The following is a 19,927-nucleotide window of genomic DNA, read 5'->3' as shown; positions in this document are numbered from 1 at the left end:
AGAAATCTGCATGGACGAGAGCATCCTCAAATAACAAAGTCACAAATTAAAAAGTTCAAGAATGTACTTAACAAAACACTTGTATATTAATCCGTAAGTTTTTTTTTTTTTTATACAACTTATTACAATATCCCTCGACGTGTTTTATGTTTTGAAACGTTGCATGACAAATTCATTACTAATACAATAAAATCTCTCTATCAAAAAATAATCATGTTATCATTCATCCATTGATCTCTCATCCAAATTCTCAATCGATCTTTAGAAATTTTATGGCTGAATATGTTATTTCAACGATGACAATTGTGCATAAAATAGTTCATACTAACATCACAAGCAACTAAAAGAGTATATTTTTTTCAACAAAAAAAATAATTAAGGGGGGCATGCGCCCCTACTGGGCCTAAGCCAGCTCCATCCATGGCAAGTTCACCTGTTTGTGAAGGGTAAGGATACTATTGATAAATATGTATATTATTTTTTTTTTATATATTTATACCTTGTAAGTATGTTCTATGAAAATAAAATGATTGTATAATTTCAATAATATATTTCAGAAGAGGATGGTTGGGTATTTAGAGAAAGAAAAAAAGGATTTTTTTTTGTAATTTTTTTATTTCTTAAATAATTTGGATATATTTTTGGTAATTTTTTTTATTTCTTACTCTTACAATAATCCTTGCCGTTGAATGTCAAAATTATTTATGTTGGATGCCCCAAATTGCGGCACGTCGCAATTGCAAAAAAATTTACAATTTTGTTTACCGTGGGTAATCTAACGGTCCAATCGGTTGACCATTGGAAATTCAATAGCTCAACTTGGAAGTAAAAGGAGCAATTTGGCTATGGGTTGTGCACGTGGGTGCACGCAACTCAGTCAACTCATGTAGTTGGCGAGCCCAAGCCCAAGCAAAAGTTGGAAGGGCCGTTGAAAGGGCACAAGCTCTTGATCTAATTATCATCTATTTTTTGCACAGGTGGACCAACTTTTTTTTATTTAACCCAATTGTCTTATCAATTAGACTATACTAATTATACATATAGCAATTTAGTTTAGTTTAATTTAGCCTCGAAAAGAGAGAAACGTACGTATAGAAGAAGATAATTAATATATTGTATTACAAAACAACAAACCCTAGACCTAACCTCAAGACCTTATACCAAACCAAAATAAATGTTAGATTCTCTTCAACAATTTAATAAACGATTTTCACCATATTTCGTAATAACAACCTTTCCTTTTCTTTTCTTTTTTTTTTTTTTTGGAGAAAACAACCTTTTCTTTTTGTCAAAGTAATGACAACCTCTTTTGATGTAATGCCTTAAAAAGCAATCAGATTGTGATTAGGGGCAAAGACCACCAATTGGAGATTAAGAATTTAATATGAAGTAGTGGGCCCATTGATAACAACACACATAGAAGTAGTCCAGATGAGTTGGAGGAAAGCCATAGGAATTCCTGTGATAAAGACCCTCTTTACTATATGTTAATCTAAACTGTTTTTAATTGGAGAATTATCTAAGTGGATATCCTTTAATACGCTAGATCGTGCATGGTATATATTTTTTGCTGAGGATATATATGTTTTTTTTTAACAAACGATATTATTTATATTAAGAGAGAGGATGTGCTCAGTCTCACAAATGGACTAACAATAATATGGTTCAGGTACATTTTTGACGAGCATCGAACTTAAGACTTACAAGTGAAGGAGAAATATCACTAGACCGTAATACTAAGTAATAATGTACCCAAGTTAATTACATATATTTATTTTATACCAATGGCTGTTCTTTTTAAATATTAATAATTGCTGGTACATTTAACTTAGAGAAGAGTATTACTCTAGTGTTCATTTTTAAAGTGATTATTATATTTAAAAAATATTATTTACTCTCATTTGAATTTATTTATCATATTTTGTGAAAATATTAAATTCATAAATGAAGGAGCTACAATAATACTAAGGATTTCGATCAAAATATTTAATTAAACATGGTTGCAGTGTAATAATTTGGTTGATCGAGGACCAAAGGCAAATCCACTCATGGATCTGGGTGTCCTGGGACCACCCAACAGTCTGGGCATATGGTGGAAGGGAGAAGACCATCCAACGATTTAGGCAAGTGTCGTGCACCAGAAGTCAAGAACAAAGAAGAATGATCTAATTTATGACGAAGATGAACGTATAAGCTTAGGTCTTATTCATATGATATATAATAACTTTACTTATATCAGCCTAGTTTACCTAGACTCATACTTAGGCCCCAGCTCACCACCCGACTACATTTAGTATACCTTGATTAGAACCACCTAATGTTAGAATTATGGATTCACCACTGCCAAGAGTCGGAACCAAAATAATAACAATACAAATGGGAGTTTTAACGAAACGCTCATGGTACTGTTCACTTTAATAAAAAACCACATTTTTACTGTAAAAAGTCACTCATTATACTATTCACTTACAATACATTTTTGTCATTTTGATTAAAACTCAAAGTTTTCAAACCCTTTTCGTTAATTTTTTCTTAAAAAAAAAATGAAAAGAAAAGCATTTTCTATACTAGCATCTACAATTATAATGGGAGGTTTGATGTATAATTAGAGAAATTTTTAGTATAACTGAAACACAAGTGGTACATCATGTGCTTTAATAGAAATGGTGCAAATTTTTAATTCTTAAGTAATTAACTTTTTAGCATATATATCTCACAATTTATTTAGTGAAATTTGATATACTACTCCGTGTACCGATCATACTGGAAAATCTTTAGTATAATTGATCCCAAATTTTTGGTCCCGACCACCTTTTTGGAGCGAAGAAAGGTCCCTCTCAATCTATATCCTTTGTTCTCTGGTACATGCATTCATAGTCAAAGTCATGCATAATACGAACAAAATGGTAAAAAAATAGAGAAATTTAAAAAATTGAAAATAAATAAATAAGAAAGCTCAGAACCAGTGTTTGGGATTCTTTAAAAAAGCGTTTTCTGATTCCTTGCTTACTACCCTTCTAAGAAATTTCTCTGCATCTTGGATCCCTCACTTTGCTCATCAACCCTCAAACCTCTCTCTCTCTCTCTCTCTCTCTCTCTCTCTCTCTCTCTCTCCACATATAGAATAATCTTTCTTTCAATCTTCACCACATGCAACCCCAACCCTAAATAATTCCCCAAATCAAATCCAGCAAGTGATCCAATTCAATAACCCCCTTCCTTCCCAATCCCCCCCCACCATCTCCGTCTCTCTAGAACGCTGATCTCGGTTCCAGGATTTGGGTTTTTTCCAATTCGATCCAATTGCTCCGTTTGGGTGTTGTGTGAGCTTGGAGATCATCCATGAATTGAAAGCTAAATCGATCCTTTCAAGATTCCGAGGTGTGTAGCTCAATTGGAGTTTCTATACGGAGCCTGAAACAGCAAAATTTGAAGAAATAAAGCGTAGAAAATGGAAAAGTACGAGCTTGTTAAGGATATTGGATCTGGGAATTTTGGGGTGGCCAGGCTTATGAGGAACAAGGAGACCAAAGAGCTCGTCGCCATGAAATACATCGAACGCGGCCTCAAGGTTCTTACTTTCCCCCTCTTTTTTATTTCACTGTAATTTCATATCACCTTTTACTTATTTTCTTTTTGCATTGAAGTTTATTTCTTTTAGAATTATAAACCTCATATAGGACCCACTTGTTTGATTTCGGAGTTGGTACTCAGAAAAAGCTAGAATCTTTCCATTTCGTTCAATGAATCCATAAGAAACAGATTATTTTGTTATTTTCATATGATTATATGTATGTGTATATGTGTATGTGATCAACTGTATATTCCATTGTTTGGTTGCAGATTGATGAGAATGTGGCAAGGGAAATCATAAACCATAGATCACTTCGCCACCCAAACATCATTCGGTTCAAGGAGGTGTGTGTTTATTGATATGGTCTCCGTCATTCTGAAACTCTGAAGGATCCAAATCAAATCTTATCAGTTTCAGTGTGCTAATACGAGGTTCTGGAATTTCAGGTAGTTTTGACTCCTACACATCTTGCTATTGTTATGGAGTATGCAGCTGGTGGAGAGCTCTTTGAGAGGATTTGCAATGCAGGAAGGTTCAGTGAAGATGAGGTTTGATCACTGATCTTGATTAATGAGAGGCTCCAATTTTTTAAAAACTTTTGTACTCGTGTCCTAATAAAATCCTGGAAATGATGAAGAAATTGATAGCTATACTTATAGCATGCCAATACTTATGATTGGATAACCCTCCAATGTGTTTTGTCCGATGTGGCTAATTTGTTAAGTTGCTAAGTGACAACTTCATCTTAAATAGTTAAATTTTGTTGGTTTTGCAGGCTAGGTATTTTTTTCAGCAGCTTATCTCGGGAGTTAGCTACTGTCATTCTCTGGTAAAGATAATATGAGTTGTTAGAGTTCGTGATCTCCAATGGATTTTTCCCTTAACCTGTGATTCTCATTTTTCTCTTGTCTTTCTGTGCAGCAAATATGCCACCGAGATTTAAAGCTGGAAAATACCTTGCTGGATGGCAGCCCAGCTCCACGCCTGAAAATTTGCGATTTTGGTTATTCTAAGGTTTAATTCTATAATGAACATACTGTCAGAGGCTTTTGATGTTTCAAGGTAAATGTAAAAGTTCTATATTCTGATGAACTTTATTTGTGTAGTCATCCTTGCTGCATTCAAGGCCTAAATCAACTGTGGGAACTCCTGCATATATTGCTCCTGAAGTTCTTTCTCGAAGAGAGTATGATGGCAAGGTAGCTTTAATTTTTTTCATTGTTGTCCTTTTCATTATTCTCTGTAATTGATGCACTACAATTTTAAAGATGCTTGTATATTGTTCTAAGGATTAGTTGATAGCCAATCATTACAACAAATGGTATTTCCGGATTGCGTCATAAGATTTCTTTATGTGATTTCTTGTTGTGCCAAGTAGGTGGTTGAAGGTGCAGGTATATCATTCAATGACGATGAATGAGTTGAAACTTGGAGTAGTAGATTAGACGTCATGATGTATTTGACTTTATAGTTTATAGAGCACAGATCATTTTTCTTTTGCTCAATTATTTGCTTCTGTAATAGCAATGTTCATTTACATGACAACTAGGAATTAGGGAGTTCAACCGTTCTCCTACCTGGGGAGAGCAGGAAGTTAAATGATGTTGTACACGTGTTCATTGAATCTTTTGTGCTTAGAATTTAAATAGAAATTTTCAACAAAAAATATATATTATACAGCTTTTACTTCAGTTCAATCATCTGATTTTCATTTCTGTTCATCCAGTTGGCAGATGTGTGGTCATGTGGAGTAACCCTGTATGTTATGCTGGTGGGAGCTTATCCATTTGAAGACCAAGAAGATCCAAAGAATTTCAGGAAAACCATTAATGTAATTTTACTATTTATTCAGCCCTGAAAGTTAATCATTAACCTTTTTCCGCTTTAACTGTGTAGTTTCCTTTTCATTCTTTTGATGCAGAAAATAATGTCTGTTCAGTACAAGATCCCAGACTATGTTCACATATCTCAAGATTGTAGGCATCTCCTCTCTCGCATCTTTGTTGCAAATCCAGGAAGGGTATGTATTATAATATGTTGCCTGGCAAGTTTCAATAATATTTACTTAAAAAAGAAAGCTTTAGGTTTCTGAACTTTGTAGGTTAATGGCAATTGGCTCATTGTCTTGTTATGACAACATCAAATTAATTTGTGTATATAGGCTGTTGACACAGAATAGGCTACTAGACTAGGCGTATAATAAAGTGTCCCTTGCAATCTTTACCTTGATAGTCTTTGGAAGAATAAAAAATCCATGATGGTACCTCAAACGTAATTGTTGTCTTAACAACCAATTAATGTTTTAACCTTCAGAATGAGAAGATGGAGGTATGCATCTCAGTCCTCATATATTTTGTTTACAATCAGTCTCATCCGATTTGCTCCTGCCGAGGTTTTAGTGGCCCCTAAAACGAAAAGAAATGAATTATAAAAGTTTGAATCATTGTGCTAGTGTTGAACATTAAAGGCTGAAGTGAATTTGATATTGGTTCTTATCATACCCTTCCATGATGTGCTCAACTGGCTTCAATTCTTGTTTCAGAGGATCACCATTAAAGAAATCAAGAACCACCCGTGGTTTTTAAAGAACTTGCCGAGAGAGCTTACAGAAGCAGCTCAAACCGTTTACTACAGAAAAGAAAACCCAACCTTTTCTCTCCAAAGTATTGAAGACATCATGAAGATAGTGGAGGAAGCCAAAAATCCTCCTCCAGTTTCCCGATCAATTGGAGGCTTTGGCTGGGGAGAAGAAGATGGTGATACAAAGGAAGATGTAGAAGGCGAGGGAGAAGAAGAAGACGAGTATGACAAGACAGTCAAAGAAGTACATGCAAGTGGAGAAGTGCGCGTCAGCTGAGAAGTAGTTTCTTCCTCAATATCAAAAAACCCCAAAAGTTCAGGTTCTCAATATCTGCGTAGTCAAGAACGTTATGCTTGTATGAAGAGTCAGTTTTTTTTGTTTTGCGTAGGCGATGGTGTTTCAATAAACAAACTTCTGTAAATTATAGTGTGGTGCTGTGACTGACTGTGGATGTATCACTAGTAGAATTTATAGTCAAAGATCGTGGGTTTGAGATGTTTTGGGTCGTTGTTTTCGAATTTAAGGGAGGTGGGAGGCTCGGAGGGGGAAGTGTTAAAGCCTAAACGGGTTGTGTTGTTTCGTTTCATCTTTAGAACAAGAGATTGTCAAAAAGGAAACTTTGCCCCCTAATGGGGTGTGGTATGTAAGCAAGTTTATTCAGTTGGAACATATTACTTTTGTTATATATTTGGGTGTCACCCTGACTTGTGACTGCATGTCCAGTTGTCAGTTGTCAGTTGTATGGTAGGTAGTACTCTCAAAAGTGGGACCTGCAAAGGACTCTATGACACCTCATGTTTTTTGCACAATGTTGACACAAAAATTGACGTTAAACCATGAGGTGGCAAAGTCCATGGAGAGTTTCACTTTGAAAGTCTCCATAGCATTTCTTGGTAGTAAAATGCTTTTTTGCTTGATTTCATAATTTTTTCACTTACCATGTTTTGATAACAATCAACACAAACTTTATCTTTGGACATCCCCATTTTAACCTCAAGAATCAACCAATCTCACTTTCCAGGTTTCCAAACTTCCAAGTTAACGTTCTTGGTTGAACTTGTTTTGAAGATAGGGTGTTCTCTTCTTCAAAGGGTATCCGTTGGTGGGGGGTAGGCAGAGCGATAGGTAGGATTAGGCTATAGATAGGGATGCAACTCAAGCGGGTTGGGTGGGTTGACCCCAACCTTCACAATTTTGGTTTGGGCTAGCTCGGGTTTGTACGAGTTCATTCAAGCTCGGATTCCAATTGAGTGCAAGTTTACTTAAGTTGGGTTCTAGTTTGATAAATTTATCGATTTCAATCTTGTAACACCTTGTTTTGCAAGATTTTTCAAATTTTTAACCAAATAATGTCAATACTAGTTAAATCCAATTTCTACACATCATCCACACAAAGGATAAACCAAATAGCTTGAAAAGCACTTCTAATGTTTTAAAGTTGGAATTAAATTAAATGGAAAACTTCCCTTTTAATGAAAAGCCATTTTTAAAGGTATAGTGAATAGTACCAGAGAAAGGTATAAATGTGGTTTTTCGTTAAAAGTGAACAGTACCGGGAATATTTTGTTAAACCTCCCTAAATTAAAAGCAACATCAAAGCTTCAATTGAAAGAAAGACGTCAAAGCAAACTATTTGTTTATCCAAATGAAAATGAACAACAAATTTCAAGTACAATCATCCAAAAACATATTTCTAGCTATAATAATATGAACTGGGATTACTAAAATGCGTATGACGTGAATCCAAGCTAGATATCAGTTCAGGTTAGGGTTCACATGGGCAAGAAAAACAGAACCCACCACATCCCAATAAATGATCGGGTTGAGACCGGATTGAATTTAGGTGAGTTTTTCCTTCATTCTAACCCGCCCAATCAAATTTAAAATTAAGTTGAAATGAACGAACTCGAGTTGACCCAACCGAAATTGCACTCGCCCACGGGCAATAGATCCAGGGTTCAAAGCCCATCAGTGAGGATAGGGTTGACTTTTGTTGGGGTACAAACAAAAATCAAATTGTGGGGGACAGATCTTGAGTTCGAATACAGCAAAGGGGATTTTTATATTCTTCACATCTACTCAAGAAAAAGATAAATATACAATAATGTCTTCAATAATTCAAGTTTTCGATCGATCAATCCACTCAAGTGAGCAGCCAAGCACATGGAAACATATTATGAATTAATTTAGAGCAGTATATCGCACTTCTGCTGCATTACATCATGCCGAACCCGAACCCCTTTACGCAAAATATTAGAAAAAACAAACGTCCATACCGAGCAACAAAACGTCCCATGCTAAGCAAACAACCGTCCATACTCCGCCGCTGAGCAGGATCAACTTTTTCCGGTGCGATGAACCCAAAAGAACCGAGTACATTTGACTTCTCTAACCACTAACAAGAAAAATGAAAATTTGCATCGAGGCCGGCCTTATCCCCGTATGTTTCACTTTGCTGCTGCTGCTGCTGCTGCTGTTGCCTCCGTTAGCACTGCATGCAACTTCCTAGTCTCTGTCAAAACACATTCCCTATCAAATAGAGCAGACACAACTGCAATGCCTTTCAGGTTTGGTACGCCAATTTCCATCACTGCACGCGCATTTGAAATATTGATCCCACCAATCGCAACCACGGGTAATTTAGACGCCAAACAAACAGTTTTCAGCCCGTCCAAGCCTATAGTGCGATTGTTTTCCTTTGTATTAGTTGGATATACACCACCACAACCAATGTAATCAGCACCACCTAGCCATGCTTGCTCTGCTTGCTCTGGTGTCTTGCATGACACACCAATTATCTTTTCAGGGCCAAGGAGAGAACGTGCAACATGGGCAGGCATGTCAGACTGGCCAATATGCACACCATCAGCATCGGAAGCAAGCGCAACATCAATACGATCATTTATTAGTAATGGAACTCCATGGGAACGGCAAATTTGGAGACATGACTTGGCTGCTTCCAGAAAATCCCCTGTTTCAATATCCTTTTCCCTGCAAAGCAAAGTTAAACCATGTCAAGATCAACAAACGGAAAACTAAAAGCAGAAATTTATTAGGTCTCATAAGAATATTTATGGGAACGAATCCAAACATATGCCCATCGACAAGGAAAATTTCAATTCAGTCCAAGAAACATGTAGAGTGGATGTCTTGATTGAGGCGAAAAGAATACATGAAAACAATATACTTGAGAAGAGTGGGTGACAGTTGATCGCAGTTCCAAGTAGGCAATCTCAAAGTGAAACTAAAAGCAAATGCAAACTCCTTAAAGAGTGGCTGCGTAAAACTTTTTATTAAACATTAATTTCATAAAGTTTCGCATATTTGTAAACTGAAATCAGAAATATAGGAGGCCTTGGGGATTGAACTCATTTTCATTAATCCCAGAGAAAACTGAAGAAAAAGCACACATACTACTCCACAAGAGAAAAGAAATGATCATCTAAAACACATGAAGAATGAACATCAACCTTAAAGGCATCTCTAGGATTAGTTATAGATGCACAAATGAAAAAACCAAATTACTAGTACGTAAGTTATCTGAGAGACATTAAGCCTAAGTTTTATAAAGAGTTATGATGAGCATTAAATAAGTAACAAACCTCAATTGGACAATTGTAGCACCTCCTTGTACGGCATCTTTAACAGCATCTGAGATAGAATGGCCCCACTTTCGGTTCATACGTGAATCTGTAACAGCATACAAGAATAAATCGCTTGGATTGAATCTGACTTGTCGACCCGAGTTGTGCTTGAGGTTCATTAGGTGATCGAAAGGGCCTTGGGGACCTTTTCCAAGGGAAATATCTTTGCTATAATCCAAGGCAGTCTCGACAAAGAACTTAGATGCCTGCCAAAATTAAGATAAAAAAAGATAATATTTGCGGGTCTTCAATTGCATTTGTGAATGTAAGTGCTTTTCTGTTTTGCTTGTTGGTGTAGGTGTGAGTGAGCAGCAGCAGCAAAAGAACAAAGTATGAGATAATAGGAAACATAAATTGTAATTCAACTAGCATCAAAACTCCAAGGAATATCACAAAGGCCAAAATGCTGTAAATTAATCAAAAATAGGGGGAGGGGGGGGGAAGGCCTTGTAGAACAAGAGGAGGAAGGGAAGAGAGATGGGACTGATAATTTGTTAGTTGAGTAATTAATTGACCAGCATCCAAAAAATTCCTCAAGGCTGCAGAATAAAAGCAAACACTGACAAGGTTATAAAATTGTCCAGTGAGTTTATGGTATTGGAGTAGACATTATGCTATATTAGTTGTTACCCCACTCTGTACAGCCCGAACACAGTGAAAGTGGAATTTCACATATGTGACACTAAGTTATCCCCGCTATTTGGAATCAAACAAACCATGACTATCTTCTGTTGTTCTTGAGTGTGACTACTTCAGAATACGTGCTCAACAAAGAAAGCCAGGTTTTTTTTTTTTCATCTACTCTCCCTGTAGCATGTGATTTATTAAGAAGTGTAAATGTTATTACCTTAACAGCCTTGAGCATTGAAGAACCTTTTGCCAGCTCAGCTGCAATACATGATGCCAAAGTGCAACCAGTTCCATGAGTATTACGAGTTTTTATGCGTGACGAATGCAGCTCATATAAGTTCTTGCCTGCAATATCAATTCTAAACATTAAATTTTCCAGAACACTCATGCATTAAGTAGATGAAAGAACAGTATCACCATCAGTGAAGGTTCCAGAAGACTAAAGCTTACCATCAAAGAAGATATCAACAGCGTCCAATGAATCAGGGAGGTCTCCGCCTTTGACAAGAACATTTCTGAAAGCAAAGATGCACTTTGTTTTAACAAACTACAGTTTCAACACAAAGAAACTTAGTTTTTACTTCAAATTTTCCAACTACCACACTGCATTAATTCTGTGAAAAATATTGCCGAATGAAGCGAAACCAAGAGATATTTGCTTGATATAATATGTCAATGTTATCTAACTTCAACTGTTCCTAAACCTAAATGACAGACCATGAGATATTTGGCTACACACCCCTTGAACAGTCATTGTCTCCTCATTTTTGTTGTATATAGGTGACAACATACTGAGGATGGCACAGAGCCATAGACCTTGCCAAATATGTCAAAGGTCCTTGCTGTCATAAGTTAAGAGCTTGAGAGACAGTTCTTTGGAAACCAAAACAATATTTACAGAGTACTAATACCCATCAAATTAGTCTATCATAGTCCGTGATCACGCAATCTTGTTTCCAAGAAACTGGCCAAAAGCAAAGCAAGCCATCTACTGAGAAAATAGATGAATTTGTTGATTCCCCAAAAGTCCAGAAAAGCTTTTCCTGTACGCTCATCATATAATATTAGGCGCCCAACTGCCCCATCAATCAGACAAGTTTAAACATGATAACAGTTTTACATTTATCCCCTCCACTGATTCAAGAGTGAGGTCAAAAGGATCAAAGATGGATATGTAGTACAGCCATTGAACCAACGCAACCAAGAAGCAAACCTATATGTACGTAATATGAACAAAAAGAAATGACTATGACCATTTAGTACAAATTCCTTAATACAATTTCAAGGGCACTCTGTTTTAAAAATGTGTGACATACTGGAAGTAGTTAACAACTACAAAAGTGAACCTTCGCATTTTAGTTGATTATCCAGGTGAAATGATTAACTATTCCAAGTAAAGTCTTACGTAATGGAAGAATTTTTTCTGTGAGAACAAACAAAAGCCAGTAACATTTATGAATACATATTATACACCTTAAAAGTTCAACTATGCAACAGCGAGTTAATGGGAAGTGCTTGCCTTCTCTTGTGATTTCAACAGTACTCACAATGCAATGCATTCAAATTTAGTACTAATGCAACATTTCTGCTTTATTAAAAACATGTCCAACAGTTGAGTGACATTGGAAGGACTATAATAAACTGCAACAATGCAAAAAACAAGAGTTTTGTAAATCGTCCGATTAAGAGAGAACTGAGATCTCAAGCATGTTCCATTCACTAACCGTGGACCCATATCATGTAACAATTTTGCAGCAGAACGCATGTCAGAAACTGTGTTTATTTTCACTCCATCCAGTAAAGCTGATGCCTCTTTCAAATTTGGGGTTACTATGTCAGCCATAGGAAGAAGCTCCTCTCTGCAGGCAAAAACCACAAAATTACAATTATTGACAAGTATCTGCTGTTACACAAGGAGACCTTTTCTCTAACTTAAGAAGAAAAATATCCAATGACGGATAATTGGCCAAGAAATAACACAAGGAAAAATGGCGAAGGAGCAATTCAAGAACATAGAAGTGAATATCCATGTTTATTCAAAGAGCACAACCTGCCAATACAATTCTCTGTTTCTGCCAAGCAGATCTGAATGCACATTTTGCATTCAATAGATGGTTTCAACATCCTAATCACACTACCACATGGCCCACAAGAGATTTTCACAAAGCAAAAAAAAGAAAGAAAAAAAAAAGAAGGCATTACTATGAATTTACTCAATCTTATGTACAAAGGATTGGCATACCTAAACACAGCAAGTATTGAAGGACCAGCCAATACATCTCCACTCGTAGACACCATAACAGGGTCAACCACTAAAGCTGCCTTCAATGACATTACCAATTCATTAAAAATGCTCATTTAGTAACATTAGAAAATAAATGTTCAATTTTTAATAGGACTGCATACCTCGAACAGGATACACCTGAAGTTGTTGATGAAGAATCTTAACGATGCCAATAGAAGGTAACATCCCAGTTTTCACCTAGTAATGACATATCATGAGCAGATCAAAACCAATTTAGTATCAATACCGCTTCTTGATAAAAGCAAGTTTGCAAAAGAGGCATGCCTCAAGTACAGAGGAAGTGAAAGCTGACATTTTTATAATAGCATTTTAAATAACATTTTATGACACTACGATTAAACTTTTAGCCAAATACAGACAAAGTGAAGTAGATTGCAACTTAATTCACAAAAAGTTCTTGGTCTGAAAATGCTTAAGTTATTAGTTTACAGAGAATATTAACACTACGAATATGATCAAAACTTCAAATTTGTGATTCTGCAAAAGAATATTATAATCAACAATTCAACATCTGGTGAAATTCATTGCACTCAATATGCAGAATCCAGAATTACGCAAAAATCCAAAGATAAAATATATAAGCTTCTCTGCATCAAACATGCGCTTATTTGCATCCATTCAAATTAAGTTATGCTTTTCCTCAGTGGAACCAACATGCTTTTTAATGCAATTTCATATTTGTTGATGTCTCGATTTACTACATAGACATGACCAGACACATACACACATGTCAACAAGCCGGCCAGTCATAGAATTGAATGGTCATTGGGTCTAATTTCCAGCTCAAGTTTACCATACTATTTGAGACTTGTTTCATTGGCAGTTCTCTGTTATCAGGCCAGTTCTGTTTGATAACCAAATAAGATGAATAGAGAAAGATGACATGGAATCTGAAACCCCTATGCTTGAAGTGAATATTTTCTCAAGAGCACATGCATTGAGCTATCTAGTCTGCTTTGAAGAACAAAGAAAAATAGGCTCCAGTTACAATAATCCATTAGCTACTTCTGACATATAGATTAACTTTTATCTATATAACTAATCTAACATCTATACTAATCAATTAATGAAAACTAATCAATTCCATAAGCTCGTGATGATGGTCAGTGAAACACATGTCATTGTATCAGAATGGTTGATTTCACAGATGACCTGGTAGACCTGTGACCTAGGTTTTTTACAAGCTACAACGGCTCGTGTTCTATTGCTTAAACACCATGTTTAAACAATACGACACGAGACTTTGACTTATAATGGCTCATGTTTTTTTACAAACTTTTACTTACCACATCGACATCCATATCAGATAGCACAGACTTCATCTGCTCTGCAACAAAATCCTCGGGCACAATGTTTACACCCTAGCAATCAAATAAAAAGAACGATAACAATCACCACTAGAAACATTTTTCTTTTCTATTTTTTATGTTATGCTTTCTCAGCAACCAAACAGAACACAGCCCATGAAAATTGGAAAACAACATCAAATAACAACCTGAACGCCAACAGTGTTCTGTGCAGTAACAGCGGTTATGACAGTAGAGCAGTACACTCCGCGAGCAGCACAAGCCTTAAGATCAGCTTGGATTCCAGCACCGGCACCGGAATCGGAGCCAGCGACAGTCAGTACATGTGGAATCTTAACTGCAGAGTGGTCACTTGTCATTGGACCTCCACTTCCACGCATCTCCATTGAAACTCTCGTTTGCTTGCTTCGGCTGATTCTCGAATTCACCAAAAAGCTCAAACCTTTTGATTGCCTGAACTCTGGGAGCACAGCCTGGTCATGATATAACGCCAAACAATTGAAATTATGAGTGCAACCCAGAAATGCAACAGCCATGGCAACACAGCAGCAATGATAGAAAATGCAACAGATTTTGAAACCTAATTGGATATGCAAATATTCGAACAAATAAATAAATTGACAGTAAATTGGAAAAGCAGAAGAGTAAAGAATTTTGACGTTGATTGATTGATATCTTGGTCTTCCATTTTGATAAACTCTGTTATTTTTCCCGGCAACCAAACAGTAAATTGGAAAAGGGGGGAAGTGGGAAGAGGTTACCTTGTTGAAGGAGAGGAAGGAGAGAGAGGTGGAGAGAAAGTGAGCCTCGTTTGCCATGAAATTTGGCGATGATGATTCCTTCTTTGACACGGGCACATGTTGGTAGCCTTAAACCCAGTTTTATCATGCGGTTGTTAATGGTTGCATTATTTTATTTACCATTACCATTAAAAAATAGAGAAGTTTAATGAAAAGTCGATATTATTGTTTATTTTAACGAAAAATCACATTTTTACACTAAAAAGTTAATCTTAGTATTATGCACTTTACCCTTTATTTTGTCTTTATCATTAAAACTCAAAGTTTTCAAGCTTTTTTTATTAGTTTTCCTTAAAAAATAAGAGGCTTATAACTTAGGAGTTTTAACGAAAAGCCCGCGATACTGTTCATTTTAACAAAAAATCACATTTTTACACTAAAAAAAGTCAATCGTAGTATTATTCATTTTGCCCTTTATTTTTTCCTTATCATTAAAACTCAAAGTTTTCAAGTTTTTTTCATTAATTTTCCTTATAACTTAATTAGTTAATAGACTTCGTTCATGCATTTAAGGTCGGATGTTAAATTCATCTCATAATTTAAGTTTTTTTTCTTCTAAACAAATGATATTATCTACATTAAATAGCGTAGATAGGAGAGTAGGTTAAAACTCTTAGAACTAATAATAATGTTGTTTGAATTAATTTTTGGTAAAAATCAAGGACTTCCCATAATTTAAGTTAATTTAGTTGAATTATCACTTAGTACTACGGTTTAGTAGTATTCATCTTCACTTGTAAGTGAGAAATTTTACATTCGATTCTCATAACGAATTTGAACCACATTATTATTATTGCAAGACAAGTCTACCCCTTCCCCATCTCTTTTAGTCATTTTTCACAATAAAAAAAATTAAAAATAAATAAATAAAATAAATAAAAAAATCTTTAGACGTAAAAACAAAAAAGGACCAAGCAGAAAACTCTATCTTCTCCCAGAACCCGATAGTGTGGAGTGCAGCAGCCAGCCACTGCCACTCCTCCAATCCCCCTCAGACTCCTCCGCGCTATCAGCCAGCCATTGTTGGCGCATGTAACTTCACTTCATGTGAGTTCCTCCTCCTCCTCCTTCTCCTCCTCCTCCTTCTACTCCTCCTCTTTCCCCAGCCTCTGCAAATTTTGCTCTTTTCTTCTTCTTCTTCTTCTTCTTAAGTTATAATTTACTTTCTGATTTGATTTCTTTAAATTATGGATATTAGCAAGTTAGGAATTTAGTGTTTTTCTTCGTGGGAAGTCTGGAGTTGACCTTTCGGAGTTTTTGGGTCTGCCTTAAAAAGTGCCCTCCAACTGTCCGATAAAATGCCTCAATGGGGGCGCCCGGGCTTGTGCTGCGTGCTTCTGCCTATTCCTTGCGCAAGTTGTGGCGCGGTACGCACGCCGCAGCCTTCCTTAAAAGAACCTTGTAAAGAAACTAGTCTTAGTGCATTCATAAAACAACTTGTGTTTATCAAAAAACAGAAGACTATGTCAACTTTCCTACATGAGAAATGAATTGAAATCCTTACATATGATAGAGATTACTTCTTTTAATTGTAATGATTTATCGCTTCAACCGTATTCTATGCCCCAACATATTGTATACTTATCACGGACAGACTTGGTTTTTTAGAAACAACAACAAAGCCTTTTCCCACTAAGTGGGGTTCTTGGTTTTTTTAGAAACAGTGATATAAATTATGGACATAGTTTTGTTTAAGTTTATTTGTTTGATACGTTCGTTATTAATGGATTTAACATTTTCTCATGTTCTATTCAAACTTGTCAAGGTTTGGAGCAAATTTCCATCATTTCAGTTTTAGAGCTCTATTAGTTGATACACTCTATTATTATTATTGTGGGGACTGTTTTGTTGCTATTGTTGATAAGAAATATTAATGCGACCTGTTCAAAAAGCGTCCTCGTGGACAATGCTTGTAAGGTTTTTCCTTCTTAAGAAAATTGAGAACTTTTTACACATTGACCAGTAGGAGAAAAATTCCTGGATCCGCCACTGGTTGTAGCTAATGCCCTGCTTCTGTTTAGGCTTGGTCTCAGTTTTGGCTTTTGAATATAGCTTATATAGGCTTTTACTTGATTTTAAAATTCAATCGTCATTTTGTTTTAGATTTCAGCCCTTTGATCATATAACAAAGGAGATAATGGCAAAATTTTGACAGAATCTTTCAACTAAGATAGATGGCTGGGTGCCAAGGAGTCATTGTTTAGAGAGATGCATTCGAGTTTGAAGGTTCTGAGAGGTGGGTTTCCTGGCTTCTTGCTAGCTCTTCATTCACTTTCACTGGAAATAGTGGCATCGGCATCAGTACGTCTTGGCATATCATTTTTCATTGAAAGTGACCTAAGTTCAGAGGGAAGATTGGTGGTTTACTCTTGATTATGACTATATAAGAAATTAAGAAAAAGTGTTAATGGTTCTGAAAATCTCCCTTTTTCTTGCAGGAATTTAAGAATGGCTGCAGCCACCACTTCAAGGGCTTTTCTCTACTCCCATTACTACCGTAGTCTCCCATTCTTCTTTCCTCCTTTCAGTACTGTGTCTAGGTTACCCACCCTTCGTCATAATAACTTGAGGAATCCAATCGTTCTCTCTACTGTCAAGTGTTTTCAGTCCTCGTCTGGGCGTCCAAATGTGGTTGAAATTCTTGAAGAGAGAGGGTTGCTTGAATCCCTCACCAGCGAGCATCTAAGGCAAGTGTGCTCCGACCCCATTTTACCTCCTCTCAAAGTCTATTGTGGCTTCGACCCAACTGCCGAATCCTTGCACTTGGGTAACCTTATTGGAATTGTCGTCCTCTCATGGTTCCAGAGATGTGGCCATCACCCCGTAGCTTTGATTGGTGGTGCCACCGCTCGTGTCGGAGACCCTTCTGGCAAGAGCTTGGAGAGACCAGAGCTCGACCTTGAAACTCTGTCCCGAAACACCTCAGGAGTTACCAATACAATTATGAGAATTCTAGGTGGGGTTTCTGTCTTGAACAATTATGATTGGTGGAAAGAGGTTCGGTTGTTAGAGTTTCTCAAAGATGTGGGTCGATATGCAAGAGTGGGGAGCATGATTGCAAAGGAGAGTGTGAAGAAGAGGTTGGAGTCAGAACAAGGAATGAGCTATACTGAGTTCACGTACCAGTTATTGCAGGGCTATGATTTCCTGCACCTCTTTCGCAATGAAGGTGTTAATGTCCAGATTGGAGGTAGCGATCAATGGGGGAATATAACTGCAGGGACTGAACTCATACGCAAGATTCTCCGTGTGGATGCTGCTGCATATGGCTTGACGTTTCCTCTTCTACTGAAGAGTGATGGAACCAAATTTGGCAAGTCCGAAGATGGTGCCATATGGCTTTCGCCATCCCTGTTGTCTCCCTATAAATTGTATCAGTATTTGTTCTCTGTTCCTGATGTTGATGTGGTCAGGTTTCTCAAGATTCTCACTTTCTTGGACATGGATGACATCAAACAGTTGGAGAGAGAGATGGAGAGACCTGGATACTTGCCCAACACAGCTCAGCGCAGGCTTGCTGAGGAGGTCACCCGTTTTGTGCATGGTCAAGATGGTCTGGACGAGGCCCTCAAGGCAACTGAAGCAATGAGGCCTGGTGCTGATACTAAATTGGACTGGAACACCATTAAAGCCATCTCAGAGGATGTCCCCTCCTGCTCTTTTCCTTATCATCAGGTCCTTGATCTCTCTCTTGTTGATCTCTCAGTTTCATCTGGTTTGCTTGACAGCAAATCTGCTGCCCGGCGTCTGTTGAAGCAAGGGGGGCTTTACTTGAACAACTCCAGAGTTGATAGTGAAAATAAGAGAATTGAACCTCAAGACATTGTGGACGGAAAACTTCTCCTTTTATCTGCAGGCAAGAAGAATAAGGTTCTGGTACAGATAAACGACACCTGAGGGATGCCTGCCTGATGGTAATTATCCATGAAACCTTTACGATTCAAAGTGTGTACAGTACGAACTCATTTCGTTGACCTAGGGTTATCTCTTCAAAGTTCCGTACATATACTCACGATGATGACTCTTATGTCTCTGAAATGCAGCGGATACTCAGTGTGATCTGTGTACTCATCGCATAAATCTTCCTGCCTTAAAGATGACATTATTCACGGTGGTTCTTGAAGGCTAATGCCCTTGAGGTTTGAGGCTTAAATGCAAATGTTTTCCCTCTGCTATTTAGATGATTTTGTTTGTGTCTCGTAATTAATTTGGTCCTTGGTTAATATCATATTGATTGATCTATTCTTTTACGTAAAGTTGAGACGTCGATCTAATTTGACGAGTGCCTCGAAGATCTTATTCATACGCAGTATCTAATCTAACAACGTAGATCTTATTCGAAGATCTTATTCAGCACAAACGAGAGAAGCTCCGTGGAGATTCGCCACAGTAAACTTGTATACTCTTTCAAATTCGTTTAATCTGGATGGTTGTTAGCTGAGAAGCAGATTCAACATCTGCTTCTCAATTAATAACGAATTGCTCAAGTCTAATTTCGAAAGATCAAGGTCACGAAGATTAACACCACTAAGTGCGATTCGTTCTCCCTAAGAAGTTGAGGCGAGCCGGCAAAGAGGAATCAATCCTCTCACATAAGATCAAACTAGTCTTCCCCCATAATTTCTCTGTAAAGTAATCCACCCTTGCAGGGGCTTTTTGTACACCAACAATGGTTATCAAACCAGATCGGGGACATCATCTGAACCAACGTGTGCTCGGACGAGATGCCGGAGCACACACCTAGCTACATAGTTTCTAGTCTTGCGTCCTACTCGATAGTAGAATTGCAGCTCCGCTCCTCCTCCTCCTCCTCCTCCTCCTCTCATCCGTAACAAGACGGTTGGGAATGACCATTAGGAGTCACAGCTTCCATGCCGAGAACTGAAGCCAAGGCACCCAAACTTGTTGACAAGAATCCAGCACTGCTGCAATCCATCCCACTAAGACTGCGGCTACATGTTACAGAAGTGATAAACACAAAAATCGAGGCCAGCTGTACGCACGGAAAACGAGGTGGGCTTATGGCACGTAAAATGATGTGAACACCTCACATGCTGAACGAGACGGATTCGGTGCATGCAGAACA

At 37.2% G+C, this 19,927-nt stretch overlaps 3 protein-coding genes across 9 annotated transcripts; 2 read left to right on the top strand and 1 right to left on the bottom strand.

The window, feature by feature from the left end:
* Positions 1–2,973: 2,973 nt before the first annotated feature.
* Positions 2,974–6,840, top strand: LOC103940369 (serine/threonine-protein kinase SRK2A). Its single transcript, XM_009350476.3, has 9 exons — positions 2,974–3,571; positions 3,844–3,918; positions 4,021–4,122; positions 4,350–4,403; positions 4,496–4,588; positions 4,681–4,773; positions 5,301–5,405; positions 5,496–5,594; positions 6,117–6,840. The coding sequence occupies exons 1-9, from the start codon at positions 3,452–3,454 to the stop codon at positions 6,429–6,431; spliced, it is 1,056 nt and encodes a 351-aa protein (XP_009348751.1). The 5' UTR covers positions 2,974–3,451; the 3' UTR covers positions 6,432–6,840.
* Positions 6,841–8,198: 1,358 nt separating this feature from the next.
* Positions 8,199–14,941, bottom strand: LOC103940368 (thiamine biosynthetic bifunctional enzyme TH1, chloroplastic). Of its 2 annotated transcripts, XM_009350475.3 has the most exons (10): positions 14,803–14,941; positions 14,230–14,514; positions 14,021–14,095; positions 12,836–12,911; positions 12,672–12,747; positions 12,154–12,288; positions 10,880–10,944; positions 10,647–10,774; positions 9,758–10,005; positions 8,199–9,146 (listed from the first exon to the last, which is right to left on the bottom strand). In XM_009350475.3, exons 1-10 carry the CDS (start codon positions 14,857–14,859, stop codon positions 8,603–8,605), a joined length of 1,689 nt encoding a protein of 562 aa, XP_009348750.2. In that variant the 5' UTR covers positions 14,860–14,941; the 3' UTR covers positions 8,199–8,602. The 2 variants fall into 2 exon arrangements, with proteins under 2 accessions (XP_009348750.2, XP_048443243.1); XM_048587286.1 differs by lacking the exon at positions 14,803–14,941 and having other exon boundaries at positions 14,230–14,592.
* Positions 14,942–15,730: 789 nt separating this feature from the next.
* Positions 15,731–19,115, top strand: LOC103940367 (tyrosine--tRNA ligase, chloroplastic/mitochondrial). Of its 6 annotated transcripts, none has more exons than XM_009350474.3 (4): positions 15,731–15,888; positions 16,997–17,077; positions 17,280–18,755; positions 18,885–19,115. In XM_009350474.3, the coding sequence occupies exon 3, from the start codon at positions 17,290–17,292 to the stop codon at positions 18,736–18,738; it is 1,449 nt and encodes a 482-aa protein (XP_009348749.2). In that variant the 5' UTR covers positions 15,731–15,888; positions 16,997–17,077; positions 17,280–17,289; the 3' UTR covers positions 18,739–18,755; positions 18,885–19,115. The 6 variants fall into 6 exon arrangements, with proteins under 6 accessions (XP_009348749.2, XP_048443244.1, XP_048443245.1 ...); XM_048587287.1 differs by having other exon boundaries at positions 16,997–17,142; XM_048587288.1 differs by having other exon boundaries at positions 16,997–17,191.
* The last annotated feature ends 812 nt before the right edge of the window (positions 19,116–19,927 follow it).

Source organism: the organism of the source record quoted next, unplaced genomic scaffold (assembly GCF_019419815.1).
Source record: "Pyrus x bretschneideri cultivar Hongxiangsu unplaced genomic scaffold, Pyrus_bretschneideri_v1 Contig265, whole genome shotgun sequence".
NCBI lineage: Eukaryota > Viridiplantae > Streptophyta > Magnoliopsida > Rosales > Rosaceae > Pyrus > Pyrus x bretschneideri.
Note: the sequence above shows the minus strand (reverse complement) of the source record. Positions and strands in the feature narration are given on the sequence as shown.

Coding starts and splice junctions, on each gene's coding strand:
- LOC103940368 (XM_048587286.1), bottom strand. CDS start 14,577: ATGGCTGTTGCATTTCTGGGTTGCACTCATAATTTCAATTGTTTGGCG. Junction 12,912..14,020: donor CTGATATGGATGTCGATGTG/GTAAGTAAAAGT, acceptor TGTCATTACTAG/GTGAAAACTGGGATGTTACC. Junction 10,006..10,646: donor CAATGCTCAAGGCTGTTAAG/GTAATAACATTT, acceptor TAATTTTGGCAG/GCATCTAAGTTCTTTGTCGA.
- LOC103940369 (XM_009350476.3), top strand. CDS start 3,452: ATGGAAAAGTACGAGCTTGTTAAGGATATTGGATCTGGGAATTTTGGG. Junction 3,919..4,020: donor ACATCATTCGGTTCAAGGAG/GTGTGTGTTTAT, acceptor CTGGAATTTCAG/GTAGTTTTGACTCCTACACA. Junction 4,404..4,495: donor TTAGCTACTGTCATTCTCTG/GTAAAGATAATA, acceptor CTTTCTGTGCAG/CAAATATGCCACCGAGATTT.